Source organism: Arabidopsis lyrata (genome assembly GCF_000004255.2).
Source record: "Arabidopsis lyrata subsp. lyrata unplaced genomic scaffold ARALYscaffold_4, whole genome shotgun sequence".
In the NCBI taxonomy this organism is placed as follows: Eukaryota; Viridiplantae; Streptophyta; class Magnoliopsida; order Brassicales; family Brassicaceae; genus Arabidopsis; species Arabidopsis lyrata.
This window is the reverse complement of record NW_003302552.1, coordinates 12,348,217-12,368,648: the sequence shown is the minus strand read 5'-3', so window position 1 is coordinate 12,368,648 and position 20,432 is coordinate 12,348,217. Positions and strand designations below refer to the sequence as shown.

The 20,432-nt window shown below is 37.1% G+C and overlaps 3 protein-coding genes across 3 annotated transcripts; 2 read left to right on the top strand and 1 right to left on the bottom strand.

Moving 5' to 3' along the window:
• The first annotated feature begins 4,241 nt into the window (after positions 1–4,241).
• Positions 4,242–5,758, top strand: LOC9315203. Its single transcript, XM_002880923.2, has one exon. It carries the CDS (start codon positions 4,489–4,491, stop codon positions 5,461–5,463), a length of 975 nt encoding a protein of 324 aa, XP_002880969.1. The 5' UTR covers positions 4,242–4,488; the 3' UTR covers positions 5,464–5,758.
• Positions 5,759–6,937: 1,179 nt separating this feature from the next.
• On the bottom strand, positions 6,938–11,721 carry LOC9315202 (pentatricopeptide repeat-containing protein At2g27800, mitochondrial). Its single transcript, XM_002879089.2, is given in 11 exon segments — positions 6,938–7,193; positions 7,291–7,353; positions 7,471–7,534; positions 7,626–7,707; positions 8,140–8,279; positions 8,744–8,824; positions 8,914–8,997; positions 9,089–9,122; positions 9,779–10,891; positions 10,983–11,050; positions 11,171–11,721. Coding segments are annotated over 11 exon segments (1,992 nt in total). The 5' UTR covers positions 11,338–11,721; the 3' UTR covers positions 6,938–7,097.
• Positions 11,722–16,145: 4,424 nt separating this feature from the next.
• LOC9317035 (nucleobase-ascorbate transporter 12) lies at positions 16,146–20,393 on the top strand. The gene is made up of 10 exons (XM_021028126.1): positions 16,146–16,931; positions 17,148–17,245; positions 17,331–17,504; positions 17,946–18,046; positions 18,188–18,323; positions 18,491–18,541; positions 18,709–18,996; positions 19,123–19,357; positions 19,547–19,833; positions 19,908–20,393. The coding sequence occupies exons 1-10, from the start codon at positions 16,376–16,378 to the stop codon at positions 20,127–20,129; spliced, it is 2,148 nt and encodes a 715-aa protein (XP_020883785.1). The 5' UTR covers positions 16,146–16,375; the 3' UTR covers positions 20,130–20,393.
• The last annotated feature ends 39 nt before the right edge of the window (positions 20,394–20,432 follow it).

Sequence of the window (20,432 nt, the reverse complement as noted above, 5' to 3'; positions counted from 1 at the left end):
TGCGGACGACACGATGTTCTTTTGCAAATCAAGTGCCGTATGTTGCAAGGCTCTCCTACAAATCTTGAGTACCTATGAGAAAGCATCAGGACAGTGCATAAACCTCACTAAGTCAACAATTACCTTCTCTGCTAAGACCCCTATCGAAGCAAAAACCAGAGTAAAGACGTCCCTAAATATTACTCAAGATGGAGGTCTTGGTAACTATCTTGGCCTGCCTAAGAATTTTGGTCGAAAAAAACGAGACATCTTTGCAGCCTTGGTTGATAAAATTAGGTAAAGAGCTCACAGCTGGTCGTCTCGCTTCTTATCCGGTGCGGGGAAACATGTTCTTCTCAAAGCAATCCTTACAGCCTTACCAATATACCCAATGTCTTGCTTTAAGATTCCCGCATCCCTTTGTAAACAATTCCAGTCTGTGTTTACCCGGTTCTGGTGGGACAAAAAACCGGACAAAAAGAAGATGTGTTGGGTGGCTTGGGATACTCTTACTCAGCCCAGATTTGCCGGAAGGCTTGGATTTCGTGACGTCCAACAGTTCAATGACGCCTTACTAGGAAAAATTGGGTGGAGACTTCTCAGTCAACCGGACTCAATTCTGGCTAAGGTCCTGTTGGGGAAGTATTGCAACAATTCTAGCTTCCTGGAATGTTTTCTACTCCAAGAGTGGCGTCACATGGCTGGCGTAGCATCCTTGTGGGTAGAGAGCTGCTGCAGAAAGGTCTAGGATGGACTGTGGGTAATGGAGCTAACATCAATATCTGGAGCGATTCATGGTTGTCCTTATTGAGCCCTAAAGCACATATAGGTCCCCCAACTTTAGCTACTGTGGACTTAAAGGTACAAGACCTCCTATGCCCAGTCACAAATGACTGGAATGTCGATGCTATTCGTCAGGTGTTACCTCAGTATGAGGAAGAAATTCGCCATATTATTACCAGCTCTGTTCCTTCAACAGACTCTCTGGTTTGGTTACCTGAAAAGTCAGGATCTTACTCGACAACATCGGGATATGCTCTAGCAAAGCGATTTCCACAGAAAAATGATTGTAAGAATTTTGATTGGCATAAACATGTCTGGCAGCTAAAACTTCCTCCTAAGCTTAAAAACTTCCTCTGGAAATCGGTTTCGGGCGCCCTCTCTGTACGTAGGTTCCAACTTGGCAAAGAGAGGGATATCAGAAATTGATGGATGCAAAAGGTGTGGAGGCTATGAAGATGAACTGCACTTGTTTTTGCTCTGTAATTTTGCAGGTGATGTCTGGAGGTTAGCTCCCCTTATGGCTCAGCTTGTCCCTTCCCAGATAACCTCTATGCAACGTTTTCTCCAAGGCAGTGGCAAGTTAGTGTGTCTTCCCCCAACTGGAGTGACTGGGACGCCACTAGCTCCCTGGATACTTTGGAATCTTTGGACTGCAAGAAACAGACTGCTCTTTGAAGATCAGAGTTTCTCTGCTAAAGAGGTAATTCACAAGGCTATTTCTGATGCCCGTCAATGGCAAGATGCTCAGGTGGCCACTCCTACCCTGCCTCCTCTGCGACCTACGATTACACCTCTCTCGGAACCGGCAAATGTCCACAAATGCTTTGTTGACGCTGCTTGGTGTCCGACAACAGGCTTGAGTGGCGCAAGATGGATACTCAAAGACCCTAGCGGTCTGGTAGTCTCACAAGCGACCGCAACACGTCCTTTTGTGCCTTCTGCTTTAGTGGCAGAGGCTTTGGCGATCAGAAGTGCTCTGTTTCACATCACTTCTATTGCTCATCTTTTTCAAATCCGATCTCTTTTGATCTTATCGGACTCCCAAGTCCTTATCAAGTTACTTAAATCTTCTGGTAGCCTCAAGGAACTCAAAGGAATCCTGCACGACATCAGCAACTTAAAGGAATCCTTCTCCTCTATCTCTTTCGCTTTTATTCCTCGTTTGGACAATTCGGAAGCAGACTCTATTGCTAAGTTGGCCCTCTCTGTTTCGGGCTTTGTATCCTCCATGGCTGGAGTGTAACTCATCTTTTATATTTAATATGTGTTTGACCAAAAAAAAAAAAACTCGACAAATTGGGATCACCTACTTGCATTGCTCTGCAATCCAACCCTCTCTCGGCACAGTCTCTTTCTGTTCCGTTACATTTTCCAGGATTCTCTATCCCACATTTGGTGAGAGAGAAATGCGAGACGTCATGAGAAATTCAATCTCCTCACACCCGACTCATCAAGCTCATCGACGAAATGTGTGAAACAGATTTAACTCGATCAGAAACATGGGGGACCAACGGTACGACGATTGTCTAACGCTATGGTTCTCCACTCGACCACCGCCATGAACAAGCACACCTTTGACTAGCTTCAAAAAATTTCTTTCTAATCTCTTTGCAATTTCTCTTTCTTTTCTAAACATTCAAAACAATCCGATGCATTTATTTATAACAAAGTTTTTGGTTAAATAAATTTTACATTCAAATAAAAAAAATTTTAGTTATCACCCATCCAACAACAAGGGACTTATACTATCTAAGGTTATTAATCAAAAAGCTAAGAGGACAAGAAGTTTTGATAAAATTATAACAGTTAATGGTAAAATATATGTAGATTTCAAATCTTAATGATATGCTAGAGATTTACTAGATTGTAATTTTGAATGGCATGATGTAATGGATGAAGCTAAACAATGGGTTACACCTTATCAACTTGGACAACTATTTGTCTTATTGCAGATATAATTTGAAGTGAGCAGTCCTCTTAAATTATGAAACGTTGTTCGAAATCACTTGGTGAAGATAGATTTGTAAGACGACTTTCAAGTTTCAAAAACTACATCTAACAAAATATGAGCTACAACAATACATTTTGATTGTGATAGAGAAGGTAATTCACCTGTATGAACACTCCCTAACTAAGTTATTTATGTTTGCTAATTTCATCAAACTTTTGAATCGACACCGAGTATCTAACAATTAAAAAATCAAATGCATATGTGGTCAAGAGTTGTCCATAATTAATTTGTGCATGCGATATGACGGTTCACAAGAGACGCATCAACAGATTACAATCGAAAAAGAGTCAATACTCACAAAAAATCCAAGGCAAAATTCATAATCTCCATGAGATCTTAAAATCTAAAATAGTTCAACCGACGATTTTAAAAGTAGCCCGGAAACAGAATTAAGAGTTTGAGGTTCAAAAATCAATATTAAAGAAAAGGTGAACTAACTATTGTGAGGTAGATATCTGATTGGGGGATTGCAGATGAAGATTTTAGAAAGAAAATTGCGAGAACTGGAGATTGCGAAAGATAAGATATTTATTGGATGGCTGAGATTTTGGCCATAGTGTAGTAAGACGAATCATAGACTAACGAAATATTAATGAAGTGATAAGTAAATGTTGACTATACCATAACTATATTTTTTTATTGATGATATAAGAGGAAAGATAATAAGCTTACTAGCTTAGGAGAGTAGTCGAGAAGAAGATGACAAGTACAGAGAGAAATTCACATAATTATTGACAATTGCTAATCGATTTATATTTTAGACTTATGTTGTAGTTTTGTAATAAAAAAATTTCTTTGTAATTTAAACTGTTAGAGATTAAAACACTATAATTTTCCTTTTAATTAAATTTATATTATTATCAACAACAATATAGAAAAGATAATATTTCAATAAATATCATTAATTCAATATAATTTTCACCAAAACGTATAAAATAATTCTGTAACACCCGTTAAGTCGCGGATTCAAATCTACCAACAATTTAAAGTTAAGGTATTTTAAACTAAATTTAATTAAATGAAGTATTTTTTCCAACAAAAAACTATTGGGTATAAAACATCTAAATAAAAAATATATGAGGTTTTTTCAGGATTTTTTCCTAAAATAATAAATATCATCATTCATATATAATTTTCACCATAATATATCAAATACACCCCCGCGTAACGGGGGTTAATAACCTAGTTAATGTAAAAGATATTGCAATGCCCCATATTTTGTAGGAAAATAAAATCTTGTAGGAAACTAATTAATTAATAAGATTTAAAAAAAAAATCCATGTACATTAGTACTTGCTTCTTACCAAAAACAAAGTAAAAAATTTGTTTACATGTGGATTTGTTACGATTTCATGTAAGATTTTATCTGATTTATAAGATTTTTCTTTTAAAGAAAATATGAACCTGATTTTGGTATGCTTTAGTTACACAATTCTTCGTTAAAAAAAAAAATTGTTCATATCGTATCCACCTAATCACGGCCGTTGGATTAATGCGATATTCATTCACAGAAATATATTGGATTGGACGATCCTAATTTTTTATTTGATGAAACAACCAAATCCAAATCCAAATCCATGTGATTAGATAGAGTTTCCGATACGCAACTCAAGTTTCTTTTTTGGTAAGCACCGCTTACAAGCCCTATATATATATACTCTTGCTCATTATCTCTTTCATATTTCGATTTCGACATACACTGAAACCCTAGCCACATGATGATCAAGAACGAAGAGAAGATGAGAGTAAGGATTGCGAAGGAGAGATCTGACTTATGCGACTGGACTGCTGCTGCAATTAAGGCTACTTACAACACACGGAACCCATGCGAAGTCGAGAGATGCATCGATGTGTTGAAGCACTTGAAGTCTCTGTCTCTTTCCGCGAAGGATATAGAATTGTCTGAATCAATAGTTAAGCTGGAGACTTTGAGAAGCCATAGGAACCCTAGGATCCGTAAGGAAGCTCAAGCCTTGTTTCATTCATGGTTGAAGACATTCTACACACACGGAAGCGACAACTCTTTCGATGTTACCAAGGCTCGTTTGAAGACGAAGAAGCATGTTCTAACAAGGTGTTCGGAGTTGAAGATGAAGAAAGAAGATGAGAGATCATTAACTCGTGAAACAGAGAAGATTCAAGCAAGGAACAGCTTTTTGGCGTTGAAGCAGAAAGAGGATCATAAAGCTAAGGCTTGTGACGAGAAATATGTTAAGAAAGAGACAAAGACCAATCTAAAGCCGCTCAACGTGAAGACAAGACGTGTCGCTTTGGAGGATGTTACGACCAAGAAGCCACGTGAAGATGTACTAAGTTCTGGTTCATGTATAAAGAAGACTAAAACAGAAAAGGAGCTGAAGAAAAAGAAAGTGGATGAGATGGTGAAGTTGTTCGAAGCAGCAAAGAAAGCTGCTGATGTGGCCAATGCTAAGGGCGTTCTCTCAGGTAAAGCAGAGGCGTCTCGCTGCGTTGACGCTCTCTCGTTACTGATGGAAATCAATATTACTCCAAAACCAAAAGAACCAAGGAGGATGATGGATAAGCTTGAGGGACTTACAAAACATAAAGACCGCAAGATTTGCCATGCTGCATCAGCCCTTCTTCACCTTTGGAGACAGAGAATCAGAGAACAAGAACGTAAAGAGTCATCTACCAAGACGTTTGCTAACAACTTTCGTAAATCTCATTAGATATGTGCGGTCTAGTCATTTGTACGCATTGTATTGTTGAGTGATGAGCAAGTATACTAGTGGATTTCCGGGATGTTAATTACATCATCCCGGCGAGATGTAGGGTTCCACATTGGAACCTGAACTCGTAAAACTCTTTGTGTCTTTTACTTTTCTCTGCTTTGTTTTGTTACACACGAGAGAGATCGAGAGAGAAAGAAGTAGAGAACCAATCATGATGAGTGTCTCCAAAACAATCGTTCACATATACGAAGTTCAGATTATAAACCTCGCAATAGGGTTAAGGATTTTTAAACTTATCATCTTTATTGTGGATTTGGAGTATATATCCAGAATTCAGACGCGAGTTTTAAGCTTCTCTTTCGTCTTTCCTATGTACCTCAAATAATCTGTGTTCATACTTCATGCACACGCAACGCAATCTATACACTAATAAAAAATGTTATAATGATGGGCATGGGTTTACAAATCTATATATAATAGCAATATCAATAAAAACCTTTTGCACCTCTGAACGGTTGCGTCTTTTTTCGCAACTTTCCGTTTAAACATTTACGATTATTTTTTTACGGTTGTGTCTTTTTATCGCATCTCTTTGTTAACATATTTACGGTTTTTTTTACAGTTATATTTGTTCAACTACAGTCGTATCTTTTCAGTATATGGTCGTGTCTTTATAATTGCATCTATTCATTTAAAGTTACGTCTCATATTATATAGATTTAAATTTTGGTTATTTAACTAAAATATATATTTTACGGTTGTTCTATTCAAAAAGTTGCAATCGGAATAAATATTTTCTATGGTTGCATTTATTTATCGTAACACCTCATAAACAATTGCGATTGTTTAGTTGAACTATTGCAACATTTACTTTATTTAACGAACAATTTTAATTTTTGATTCATTTTATAAATCATTAAAATATTTAATTTCATTTTATAAATCATTAAAATATTTAATTTTTTAAATTAAAAATATATATTTTACGGTTGAATTTTTTTAGAAAGTTGCGATCCGAATAAATATCTTCTACGGTTGCATTTTTTTATCGTAACTTTTCGTAAACGGTTGCAACCGTTTACTTGAACCATTGTAAGTTGTAACATTTAATTTATTTCACAAACAAATACAACTCTTGGTTTATTTTCTAAACCATTATGATATTTAATTATCTACAATCATGTCTTTCGGTGTAATTTTTTATAAACTATTATTTGAAATTTAGTTACTAAAATGTATTTAAATAAAATTGTAACCGTTTAATTGAACTATTGCAACAAATTTAATGTGCTATAATCTTAATTATTTTATCAGATTTGGTTATTCACCTAAATCACTCAATCTAATTTTCGCACCCAAAACAAAAAATAGATATCTAAATATCAAATTGAAACCAAAATCATTATAAATTGTTCGGTACAATTTTGGTTTGTATGGTTTGATTTGTTTCTGGAGCAAGAAATTGAGACTGAACAGAGAAAGAGAAGTACTGGTTTCAGGTTGACTGTAACAAGTTTTCAAGATACGCACAAATTACATACAATATTCACAATTATATCTTGCAAGAACACTATTATGATCAAGTTGTAAACAAGATTTTCAATGAAAAACAGAAACAAAACAAAAGTGTGTTATATTCTTCTTCGGTTATCGACTCGGGTTCTCTTCAAGTCAGGTTGTGTTTGGCTGCTTGGTTGTAATCTCTTTTGGTTACCACTTTCTTCAATCTGTTTACAATGTGACAATGAGGAAATGTTTTCTTCAAGAGTCTAAAAATTTTGTGAGAGGTTCACTTGTAAAATGCAAACTCGGGAAGTTTTTTACCTTATTGAGTTTCTCCCGCACAGTTTTAACCGTTTGATTCATTGAAGACGACGCAAAATACTCCTACGCAATCCAGTTATTAACGAATTATTCAGGCCAAGATATTCCAAGAATGTAATGGAAAACAGATGACAAATATTTTAACGAGACAAATGTCAAGATCACAAAAAACACACACACCTGGTCAGATGAAACTCGAGTAACAGGAGCATTTCCTCTATGGAATTGGTACTCCATCTCTCTCCTACAGACAAAAAGAAGAAGCAATCTCTCATGCACTAACTCTATTTGTTTATTGATGATACAAAGAAAAGACCAAGTAGACCATATGTTACCGCTGTGGAGAAAAATTGTCCGTTTGGGTCAAAGCTGGTCCAGCCAATTTTGTAACTTGGGAGGTACTCTTTGCTTTCTGGGCTGTTCAAAAGATAAGAACCATATTAGACTTGTGAAGTTATACTGGATATCGTCTTAAAATTTTATATTATTCGCTTTGACATCAACCCTGTCAATGCTTTTCTAATACCCATTTGCTAATACAATGCTATAAACAAAATGTTAGCCTTTGCAACATATGAATGATGTCTGTTCCCTATGAAATAAGTACGTTAAGATAACGTGATAAATATATATCAAATATACTGCAATAAATTCAAGGTTGTGATTTTTTGGGTCCACTTTAGGTACAATGATAAATCTCACATGCCTCTGCAAAAGTATATCAATTACTAATAGACAGCATTTTTGGTTCATAATCTACTGAGGAGACACTATTTCTTTCCAATTTCTCCAATGATAATCTTTCTTGTTGTAGCAAAAAATTAGTTGAAGTGTACACAGAAAGCTTACGGTTCAGTCTTGCAAGCACTTCTTTCCTCCTAGTTTCTAACTTATCCTTTGTGTCACTGACGCTCTCGTATTCAGGAGCATATGAAATTTGGAGCCGATTTCCCAAAAAAGTTGATTCATCCAATTTCCTCTTTGCAAATCTATCAAACATAAACATATCTTAATCAAAACAAAAGTTTCCTCTTGGAACCAAAGTGAACAAAATATAGCAAGAAAACCAATAATGCAGATAAAAAAAAATCGATATTTTTAGCCTCAGGAATTAAAATCCAGATAATAGATATCATCACTCCAAGGAACCTAATTAGGCCTCTTTTTCTATGTACCAAACATAAACCAATCTCATCCAAAGAAATAGTTCATTTGCATATCACAAATAAAAAAAAACAGTAGATAAAAATATCGTACCAAGACAAATCACACAGCTCAATTCGACAGATTCAGCTGCAAGAACTTAAAATGCGGATATCATTACACTATGAAGTCACACAAAGGGTAGAAAAATATAAATCCTATGATCACTAAGATAACGATTATGAGTTTGGAATCAATAATAAGCAAAATAGGAATCTTAGCATCATCAGAGGGAAAGAAAAATCAAAACCTGGCGTTAGTGATGAGACGAAACTTGATCCAGTAGACATCTGTGAACTCCGCACAGTCTTCTGCATCCATAGGTTTACATCTACACAAATCAAACAAACAAGTAAACAATATCATAGTCCATAAGAACAATGCGAGAAACAAAAAGTGAGCAATAAGAGCACTACTCACTCTTCAACTTCTCCATAAGTCATGAATAATCTCATGAGATCATCACCACAACCCAAAGCTGGGACATTACGTACTATCAAGTATCTGAAAAACCAACAAAAGGTTCAATAAATTGAGCCCAGAAAGCAAGAAGAACAAAGTCAACTAGTCAATTGAGTACAATTCTAAATCAGACCTTGATTCATCGCAAACTGTATAAACCCTAACCGCTGGGGATTCATCTTTGTATCGACCCATCTTCTCCAATTCTGAGACGAACACGAAAAGAGAAAACTTTAACAGTGCTCACGTTTAGTTCCCCAGAAAATGAAATAACGATTCACTAAGCAGTTTCACAAAATCTGAAATATTTGAAATCCTAAGTAAACCCTACTTTCAGATATTCAAAGTAGTGAAACAAAAATCGAACAATCTAATCAGAGGTCAAAGAGGAAGAGACGATAACGCACCTTTCGCCAGAGTGTCGCCGGTTGAATCCGCCGGAGATTCAATAAGCAGAGACGACGAGATAAAGAATAAAAGAAGCGGCTCGGCTTCCAAACGACGACGTGTCAAGGACAGCTTAACCGATCGGTTTACAAGAAAAACCCTGACCAAAACGAAATTAAATTTCTGGTTTACCTGATCGGTTAAAATTAATGGCAACATTGACCACTAATAACACTAATTTCCATTACCATAAACCAAAAACAATTAAATAAATTCAACCAAAATTTCGACATTAAACAATTAAACAATTAAGAAACACCAATTTGTACGAAAAAAAAAAAGAGAGGAAGATACTAAAATTTACATTATTTAAAACTCACTAATTTTCCATTACCATAAACCAAAAACAATAAATAAATTCAACCAAAATTTCGACATTACAACAAACTAAGAAACACCAATATGTACATCTTCTACAAATCCTTGTGAAGAACATTCACAAGCTTCTCATAAGAATCTCTATCCACAAGCTGTTTCTCTCGCAACCTCTCCAATACTCTCGTCGCTTCATCATACTTCCCTTTCCTACAACTCTCATCAACAAGTGTTCTATACGTAATAAAATCAACCACACGACCATTCTCAATCATCTCCCACAAACATTTCACCGCATCATCGATTTCACCGGTAAGCGCAAAAGCATTCACCAGAGAGTTATAAGATTTCCCATTAGGAACAAAGCCTTTTCCTTTCATCTCATTAAGCAATTCTCTAGCATTAATGGTCCTACCTTGTGCACATAACCCATGTATTAGATAATCATAAGTAAACGAATTCGGCTGGCAATTGTAAACCACACTCATTTGATGAAATATCCTAAGAGCATCATTGACGTGAAGCGAGAGCACGTAACCTTTAACCAAACAGTTCAAAGCGAATACGTCTGGTTCAATCCCGCTATCCACCATTTGTCGAAACAAAGATCTTACCGTCTCCATATACATATGGCTTGTGTAAGAGTTGTTACCTCGACCCAACAAGGCTTTGAAGAGAATATGATATGTTCTAATCGTTGGTCTGCATTCCAAGTTCATACTAGTCACCATGTGTCTAAATATATTGACAGCACGTATCAACTTCCCGGCTTTCGTGAAATAGAAGATGATCGAATTGTATAGATTCTCGTTACCAATATGACGAACCGAGAGTACTTGGTTCACAATATCATCCATTTCTTTATACATTTTCGCAGCTCCGAGCTTCCTTATCGCGATATGGTAAGAGCAATTCACATGCTTAAACCTTGGCTGCTGCGACGCCCAGTTGAAGAGATGGAAACACAGAAACGGGTCTTCTTCAAGTGTTATAGCATCAGCTAGTTCTTCAGGGGTAAATCTTGGTGGAAGCTTTGTAATCGTTTCTTGAAACTTAAATTCATTAAGGACTGGTTTCGTACTCGATTTCTTTCTATTGCTGATTCTCCTTCTAAGTGAACGTGTTGGGACTGATGTTGAGTATTGTCTATCCATAGAAACAGATGCGAATCCACCTACACTTTGATTCAAGAGAAAAAGCTCCTAATTATATATGATTTTGCAGAGAGTTGATGAGTCATCAGAGATAAAGAGAAACATAAGTACCTTGACTAGTGGAAGCGATGAGACTATGAGATCGTCGATGGATGCTAAGGTCTTGCGGAAGAAAACTTCTGGATTCGAATCAAAATCGGAACTTTACATCAGAGTAAGATAAACCCACAAACAAAAACATTAAATTTATCAATGAAATCATTGCAAACGTAGTAGAATCCGGGAAGATGGAGAATTACCTCGAAATGGAACCTTCGATTGGAGACTGAGGCAGAGAAGAAGAAGTGTTGAAGCGCGAGGAAGTGAAATTAGGGTTTAGGAGAGAGAGTCTAGCTTTGGGTGAGATCAAAATTCGTGCTTTAGCGGTTCTGAAGATGGAGCCTAGAAATGTAGAGCTTGGAGCCATTTTTCTCCAATTTTTCTGCAAATCCCACAAAACCTCAAACTCTCAAAGGGACTGAAGAAGACGGTTCAATAAACTGTAGAAGCTAAACCGGGATTTGTTTGATTAACCGGAATCATGGAGGCGAGGACATGTTTGTATGGTTAACCGTAACGGAAAGTCCAAGCATAATGTGAAATCTGAGTCAGGTTTCATAAACCGAAACCAATTTGAAGAATTTTGGAAATTGGTTTTTGATTTAATCTTGGTTTATGCTGGTACGTTTTTAATAGGACTAAAATTTGCATATACAAAATTTGGGTTCAAATTGGTTAAAGAAAAATATTTGGGATCTACAGTACACCATGTAATAAGTATAATTTTGTACATCCTAACTAGATAATGTGTCACACTCAAAATTAACTTTAGATGGTGATATATATTAACATCCATAAGTTATGTGATCAACACCAAAACCATTACTTTATTTATTATTTCGATTTATTTTTCGGTTAGATTTTAATAAAACAAAAAAAAGTCCTCTCTCTTCTCTCTCTCGTACTTTTTAGAGAGGAACTGTTTTTTGCTTTTGCCGACCAGATTTTTTCCGGTGAACTGCCGTCCCGAGTGACTCGGGCTTTTGTCCGGCATCTTCTAGCTCCGTTAGCGGAGATGGCCGACCTTCGTCCGGCATCGTCTGACTTCCACTAGCAGCGTTGGCTGACTCTTCTTTTTCTCTTTGTCGTAGATCGGTTTCTCTTTTTATCTCTTTATGTTTTTATATTTCAATAATTGCATTTGATATGAGTTGGTGATAATCTAGTCATGATGGATTTCTCCGGCTTGTCTCTTTTGCGCTTGTGGTTGCAGGAATCGTTTCAATTTCTCTGAAATTGAAGAGATTTCAATCTAAAGCTTGATTTGCAAGAACTGTTTCAACAGTTTACATCTTGGGTTGAAGGATCGAAGAATACTCTGATGCATATTACAACTCCCTTTCTGTTGTTGCTTTCAGTTGGAGCTCCGCTTGGAAAATTTCGGTAACATAAAAGGAATCTTCGTGCGATTGTTTGTCGGCGATGTCTTTCTTACCGGAATCGGAGCTCGACAGCGGTGGTTGATGTCGGTACACTTCCGATGACTCATCAACACGTGTTGCGGTAGTAATTTCAGGTTGACGCGTGCCTTTGGATATAGTACAAACGTTGAAACTCCTTTTGCTTTCGTTGTAAAATTGGTGGGCTTTTGTTAAGCTTCACTCTCTTATTTTTGCAAAATCAGTGTGGGCTTTAAGGCCTTGTAAGTTGTAACCTTGGTTCAATAAAATACTTTTGAGAAAAAAAAAAAAAAGTTTTGCATATAACCTGTTACATGGTCAGTCCAAATTAAGATACAAATATCTTTATTAAAAGATACAAATATCTTCATTAAAAGATAAATTTGTATGGTGACAATGCATTAACAAACATAAGTTATGTGAATAATAACGTTGTTAATAATCTGATCAATGTTTTCAATGTACCTCTCAACGAAATTCGATTAGACCTAGAGTCACTCGACTGGACCCATCTAATAACTAAATTTGACTGGACATATATCAATTTAACATAATTTGAGGTTAACCAAAAAAAACCCCAATTATGATGGAAGTTGCATACTCGACTTGTAAGAATCAAAGGTTCCAACCATGTGTACCAACATGAAAGAAGACCAAATGGAAAATTGGATGTCGGTGGAGACAATCGTTCTCTTATATCTCTCTTTATTCTCTCTCCTGCGACACAAAAACTAGATCTAGAGTTTTTTTTTTACCTTTCGAGCTCCATCGTCGGCGATGTGCCAATACAGTGAAGCATGAGTGAGATCTTCCTCCTTTCCGGCAGTGACGTGGTGTGGATGAGCCGGTTCTCGATGCAATCCGGCGATAATTTACCGACTGTTTTGGGATGGGTTCCAGTCGATCCACGTTCTGGTCAAGGACGCCGGACGAAACGACGAGAATCGCGGATCAATCTCGTGGCTCAACTTGTCTGGTTCGATGTTGCAGTTACGGCGAAAGTTGAGAAGTGGCTTGGTGGGTGTTCACTGCTTGTTGTGGCGATTAACGGCATATCCTTCTGGATCTAGGATGGCTAAGTGATGCGGACATCCAAATCAAACCAAACCGGGAGTATATCAAACCAACCAGTACATGTATCAAACCGGTTGATATGGAGCATTTTGGAGGATCCTTACCCAAATGGAGTCCTAATCAAGCACAAGGCCTAGGGTTAATTATTCACCAGCAAATTAACCCTAAGAAGACTAACGATAGTTCAAGAGGAATCAAAGACCAGCGAGCCGAATCACCATGTTGTGAAAATTTGACCGTTGCACTCTTTTTTTTTTCTTATCTAGGGTTTGTCCCAATGGGTTTACCTAGAAAGGTTTTTAACGAGGCAACATCAAGTCATCAAGGAATCATTCACCAAGTAATTGATTCGAAGATGTTACAAGTACATATAGCTGATGTACTTGCTGACAAACTGGCTTCACTACTTGTTGAACTACTTTCTAAACTACTAGCTGGACTACTTTATGAAGTATTGCGCCAAATGAAGCCAAACAAAGAAATCTTCCTTATTCTACACTTGGACGCACTTCAAAGCTACATATAGAAACCAGGAGAACATATAGACCACACAAGACATGTACTACACGAACTTTGGTACACCTTACCACACAAGAACCCGCAAAGTTATTACTTGCCATATATGGAGCCGAAGGAGATCAACTTGAAACAGCTCTGTCCTTCTTTGTTTGTGCGCTTGTGTGAGAATCTTGAGACCCTCCAGAAGCTTCCAAGATGTCACAACTTCCTCTCCAAGTTTACAAGATACAAGGAACACCTCACTTGCCTTACTTGGACCGATTTTAGATTTAATGGCCCAACGACCATATTTTCTTTTAATGTTGCGATTTATTTCTTTGTTTAGCTTTTAGAACGTTTGTATTCAGCCTATATAAGTTGATCATTAGTCTCATTGTAAATCACCCTTGATCATTTTAAAGTAATAGAAATCGTTTCTTCTTGTCAAAGTTTAAGTCTTTATCATTTGTTCTATAGTTCTTTGTGAGTGAGTCACTTAGTACTTTAGAAACCTGCGGATTAAGTTTGTTGAGTGATTCAACAACCTTCATTCGTTCATTGATCGAGTGAGTCGATTATCCCACCGATTGAGCAAGTCAATCACCCCACTATCCATTGAATCACCCCTTGATTCACGAGAGAGTGCTTCAGAGCCAGCTCGTGAATTCCACCTTCCGCGTGACAAGCTTGGAAATCTCTTGATCATCAAGTGGTCCAAAGTTGGAGTGATTCCAATCTTGTATCACTAAGCACCGACTTCGGCTGGTGAGTGTTCGTATGAGCCAGCGGTCGTGATTGGTATCCGCCTGACCGATTTGAGGATGGTTAGATCTCAGGCAAGGTTCAAAGGTGAGTGTCATTTGGAAGGGAGGGTTAGTTTTCGCATTCTCTCTTTTTGCTAGGTTGAGGGGTTGAGGAAGGGGTCTCGGTTTTGGCGGATCTACCCTTTACGAGAGGATTGTTCTAGGTTTGACTTGTTTTCCGAGACCGGTCTGCGGCGGAACCGCTAACTCTGGTTAGGGTTTGGTGTCGGGAGCATGGTTGCAAAGGAGTGGTCCTTGTTAGTGTCGGATCTAATGGGTGGAGTTCGTTTTTCGGTGTACCGCTTGTTTTCAGATTTTCTTTCTGGTGGGCTTCGAGTTGGGCATTTTTTTTTTTTGACTGTGTAATTGTATTGGCGCATAAGCTAAAGCCCATTTTTTGGGATATTTAATATAAGCATATTTTTTTAAAAAAATGAAAAATTGGAAAAATTACTAAGTCATGGAAACATTTGCCAAGAACAATCAAAATCCCATTACGACCAGCTGGAATTGCGACTATATATGGGGATAATTTTCACGAAAGAAGGTAGAGGAAGACACAAGAACCTTTTCACGTTAATTTTCTACAATCAATCTAGTTTTTATTCCGTATCTCAATAGATTTTTAGGATTTATAATCACTTCAAAAAGATTTCGACATCTACATTTTCTGTCCTCCTTTTATTTATTCATGAAAATGTGGGTGAGTTATTGTTAAAGTGTTCAAAATGAGTTAAATTCCTAATAATTTTTTTTATTTTGATAATCAGGAGTAATCCAAACTTTTACCATCCAACTATTTTTTTTAGGCTAAGTGTAATCGTCGAGTAACCTATTCACCGAATTTTATAATAGGTCTAAACTCTAAAGCATAACAACATTTCAACGGGCCAAATAAAATAATTTAGTAAATTCTATTGTTAACAAAAATTGATGTTTGATCTAGACCTACAGAACCACTCTTTTTGGAATGTAATCGAGTAGATTACTACCACTTAATTTTTTCTTCACAGTAAAAAGCTTTATTATTTATAGATCGCAATGTTTTGGTTGTTAAATAAAGAGTGATAATCTTCATCTAAATGTTCTCAAGTTCACGCCAAATAAGTATTTGTTCCCTTAAAAGATTATCTATACCACATGCATGTCAAATTTTATTAGATCATAATAAACAAAAATTTCAGATATTCTATATTTGGTTTTATGACGACACAAAAAAGATAAGTTATTTTGTCTTTCAGTATACTCTACTTTCTAACCATATAATCCGCACTCGATTTATGACATCACACGATTATGTCAGACGTAAATTTATAACCAAAAAAATTTAAAAGTTGAAATGTTAATATCTTAAATCTTATGTTAGATCAGATTTATTGTCAAGATTAGTTTTTTTTTTTTTTTTCCTCTCACACACTCTCTCTCTCGTTTTCACATTCACTGTTACTTCTTCATAGAACTTCTCACTCTCTCTTCACACAACTGTACTCTCTCTGGAGATTTGAAGAAAACCCTAATTCCCAATTTTCTTTTGTCGTTTTCCTTCTCCGGCGAGGAGATTTTCTAGATCTAAAGAAAAAGTTTCCATCTTCACGAATGCAATAACTGAGAAAAAAAACTCACAAGGATAATGTCAAGCTCCGACCCGAAACCCGGACCTAAACCGGGTCCATGGCCTCCAGCTCCAGAATCCGCCGCAATGCCACCGTCTTCTTGGGCTAAAAAAACCGGATTTCGTCCCAAATTCTCCGGTGAGACTACCGCCACTGATTCCTCCGGTCAGCTCTCATTACCGGTTAGAGCTAGACAACCAGAAACCCAACCGGATCTTGAAGCTGGTCAAACCAGACTCCGTCCTCCTCCTGTCTCCTCCTCCGCCGTAGCTAACGGTGAGACGGATAAAGATAAGAAAGAGAAACCACCACCACAAACAACAACAACACCACCTCCACCTCCTGGTTCTGTTACTGTTCCGGTTAAGGATCAGCCGGTTAAGAGAAGGAGAGATTCTGATGGAGTTACTGGAAGATCAAATGGACCTGATGGAGCTAATGGGTCAGGTGACCCGGTTAGAAGACCGGGTCGTATTGAAGAGACAGTTGAGGTTTTGCCTCAGAGTATGGATGATGATTTAGTGGCTAGAAATTTGCATATGAAGTATGGTCTCAGAGATACTCCTGGACTTGGTGAGAGTGATTTTATTATTTGTTAATTTGTTATTGATTCTCTTGATTGTGACTTATATAATTATTGGTAATTAATATATATTGATAGATTCCATTTGTGGATTTGATGTCAGACAATGACTCAAGTTTGATGGATCTTTTAAAGTTTCTTACTTTAATTGTTATTTTTATATTTGGTGCTTGGTTAATGATTGTGTGTGTGTGTTTGTGTTTCAGTTCCAATTGGGTTCTATGGTTTGCAACATTACCTTTCAATGTTAGGATCATTGATTCTGGTTCCACTGGTTATTGTACCTGCAATGGGAGGTTCCCACGTAAGTGTGATTCTTTTGGAACTTTGATCAGTGAGGATTGCATTTAATTTCATCTTTTTTGACCACCTGATTTTTTGGATTATAGGAGGATATTGCAAATGTTGTATCGACTGTACTTTTTGTCTCTGGAATCACTACACTGTTGCATACTTCGTTTGGGTCGAGGCTTCCTTTGATTCAAGGACCTTCCTTTGTTTTTCTTGCTCCGGCTTTGGCTATAATAAACTCTCCGGAGTTTCAAGGTTTGAATGGAAATAATGTAAGTTAGAAAGCAAAACATCTTTTATGGTGGATTCCTTTGAAGATATGGTGGTGTTATTATCGAAATGTAACTGTTATTTAGATTGCAGCTTCATAAGTTTTTGTTGCTTAAGGTATCTGTTTTATAAATAATCCAAGTAGCCTGTTGGAGCTCTCTTTCTATTTTTTGGCAAAAGTTACTTAGCAAGAAATAACGAATCGTCATTAGGAAGACTTCTACACTAGGCATGAGTTGTTGGAAAACACCTTTTCCTACTCTTGGTATTTGTGATTATGCTTCTGCGTCTGTCTATAGCATTGATGTACACAATGCAAGTGAAATCAGTTTTTTCTATGGTTTGTTAATTGTTCCAGCTTGCCGTCTTTCTTTTTGTGTGAAATTATATAGATTGTTTTGCACAATTTGACATCTAGTTTTGTGTTTTGGTTAATACTATAGAACTTCAAGCATATCATGAGGGAGCTACAAGGTGCAATCATAATTGGTTCAGCTTTTCAAGCAGTGCTTGGATACAGTGGCCTAATGTCACTGATTTTGAGGTATACATCTTTGTCTTTGTCGAAAGCTGACACCTTCCATATATAATCAATCCTATTTGGTGTTTTTCTACATATGGTTGGTATGGCTTTGGGTGGTGCAGTATTTACTTGTATTCATAATTCTTTTGACCTTCTATATAGGTTGGTCAATCCAGTAGTTGTTGCTCCGACAATAGCTGCAGTTGGACTTTCTTTTTACAGCTATGGTTTCCCGCTTGTTGGTAAATGTCTTGAGATTGGTGTTGTGCAAATATTACTTGTGATCATCTTTGCTCTTGTAAGTTTTTTAACATTACTTTTAACCACCCTCTTGGCAAATGAAGTTTGTTTGGATCATTGGATGCTAGTTTCGAGTTTGGCTTTCTTCATTAAGTTATGTTAAACTTATCATATTACATCAGGTTCATGTTAACACTATATGATACTTCACAATCTTTGCTGCAGTACCTCCGGAAAATCTCAGTTTTAAGCCATCGTATTTTCCTGATTTATGCGGTAAGTAAATTCATGTCTGCTTTTCCTTATCTCCTTTGATAGATAGGAAAAGGAAGTACTCGAGATATATTTACCTCAATTGAATCAACTCAAATAATGTGGTAATCATCTGACATATTCCACTCGACATGTAACTTTGACTGACCTTCTTAACTTCTTACGGACAGGTTCCATTGAGTCTTGCAATCACTTGGGCTGCTGCATTCCTTCTAACCGAAGCAGGAGCTTTCACCTACAAAGGTTGTGACCCAAACGTTCCTGTCTCAAATGTTGTATCGAGCCACTGCAGAAAATACATGACCAGAATGAAGTACTGTCGGGTTGATACTTCTCATGCACTGAGTTCCGCCCCTTGGTTTAGGTTTCCTTACCCCTTGCAATGGGGTGTACCGATATTCAACTTGGAAATGGCTTTTGTTATGTGCGTAGTCTCCATAATTGCTTCAGTAGATTCGGTTAGTGCTCCTATCAACTTTAATTCAACCATCAAATTAATGTTTTGAATTCAAAATAATGCATGTTTACTAATCAGTTTATGATATGGTATAGGCATATATTGTAATTTTTTATTTTATGGGCAGGTTGGTTCGTACCATGCTTCTTCTCTATTAGTAGCATCAAGGCCTCCAACTCGTGGTGTTGTGAGTCGGGCTATCGGTCTTGAAGGTTTCACAAGTGTCTTAGCCGGTCTTTGGGGTATGGGTACTGGTTCAACCACTCTAACCGAAAACGTTCACACAATCGCTGTGACCAAAATGGGAAGCCGCAGAGTCGTTGAGTTAGGGGCATGTGTTTTGGTTATATTTTCCCTTCTTGGTAAGTAAGTCGCACTGCTTATTTATCTAATAAGTTTCAAGTTTTCTCCATTTTATAATTAACATGACCTCTTTAGTAAATACAAGTAACTTTACTATACATTAATAAATGGATTGGAAAATAAGCTCAACTGTACAACAGGACCCATTTTTTACTCTCTTTGACTAAAAGTGTTTTTGATATCCTCAGGCAAGGTTGGAGGGTTTCTCGCATCAATTCCGCAAGTCATGGTTGCCTCTCTTCTTTGCTTTATGTGGGCAATGTTTACGGCTTTAGGTCTTTCCAACTTACGTTATAGTGAAGCTGGAAGCTCACGGAATATCATAATTGTCGGGTTGTCGCTGTTCTTTTCTCTCTCTGTCCCAGCTTACTTCCAGCAATACGGCATTTCTCCAAACTCGAATCTCTCCGTTCCAAGTTATTACCAACCTTACATTGTTTCTTCTCATGGACCCTTCAAAAGCCAATATAAAGGGGTACGTTAGTACGTTACGCTTTGCCCTCACTTTCACGGGACCTTCAGTTTTCAAATCTTCTTGTGTATTTGCAGGTGAACTATGTGATGAACACGCTCTTATCGATGAACATGGTGATTGCGTTCATAATGGCTGTGATTTTGGACAACACTGTCCCGGGGAGCAAGCAAGAACGCGGAGTTTATGTTTGGTCTGATAGTGAGACTGCAACAAGAGAACCAGCACTTGCTAAAGACTATGAGCTGCCGTTTCGGGTGGGTCGGTTTTTCAGATGGGTCAAATGGGTGGGCATTTGAGAAAACAACACAATGGCAAAAAGTGGTAAATATGTCAGATGAGAGATCCCTCTTTTTCTTTTATTTTCATCTTCTCTGTTATTTTGATTAGTAGTCACGGTGAAGCTTTTTCTTGGGTCGCAAGTTTGTCTATTGGAGAGTTTTTGGTTAAAACAGAGAATATGGAAGTGATGTTGTTGTAAGATATATAGATTATGATCAAATGCTTTTGTAACTAGAGTTATTCATTTTTTTCACTATCTATATTTTTTCTTGTTTGGTAAATATATTGCGAATTTAATACATGGCTCTGGCTCGACAAGG

Excerpts from the sequence above, each read along its gene's own strand:
- LOC9315203 (XM_002880923.2), top strand. The coding sequence starts at position 4,489 with ATGATGATCAAGAACGAAGAGAAGATGAGAGTAAGGATTGCGAAGGAG.
- LOC9317035 (XM_021028126.1), top strand. The coding sequence starts at position 16,376 with ATGTCAAGCTCCGACCCGAAACCCGGACCTAAACCGGGTCCATGGCCT. Across the intron at positions 18,997-19,122 it reads TAATTGCTTCAGTAGATTCG|GTTGGTTCGTACCATGCTTC; the intron begins GTTAGTGCTCCT and ends TTTTATGGGCAG. Across the intron at positions 19,834-19,907 it reads TCAAAAGCCAATATAAAGGG|GTGAACTATGTGATGAACAC; the intron begins GTACGTTAGTAC and ends GTGTATTTGCAG.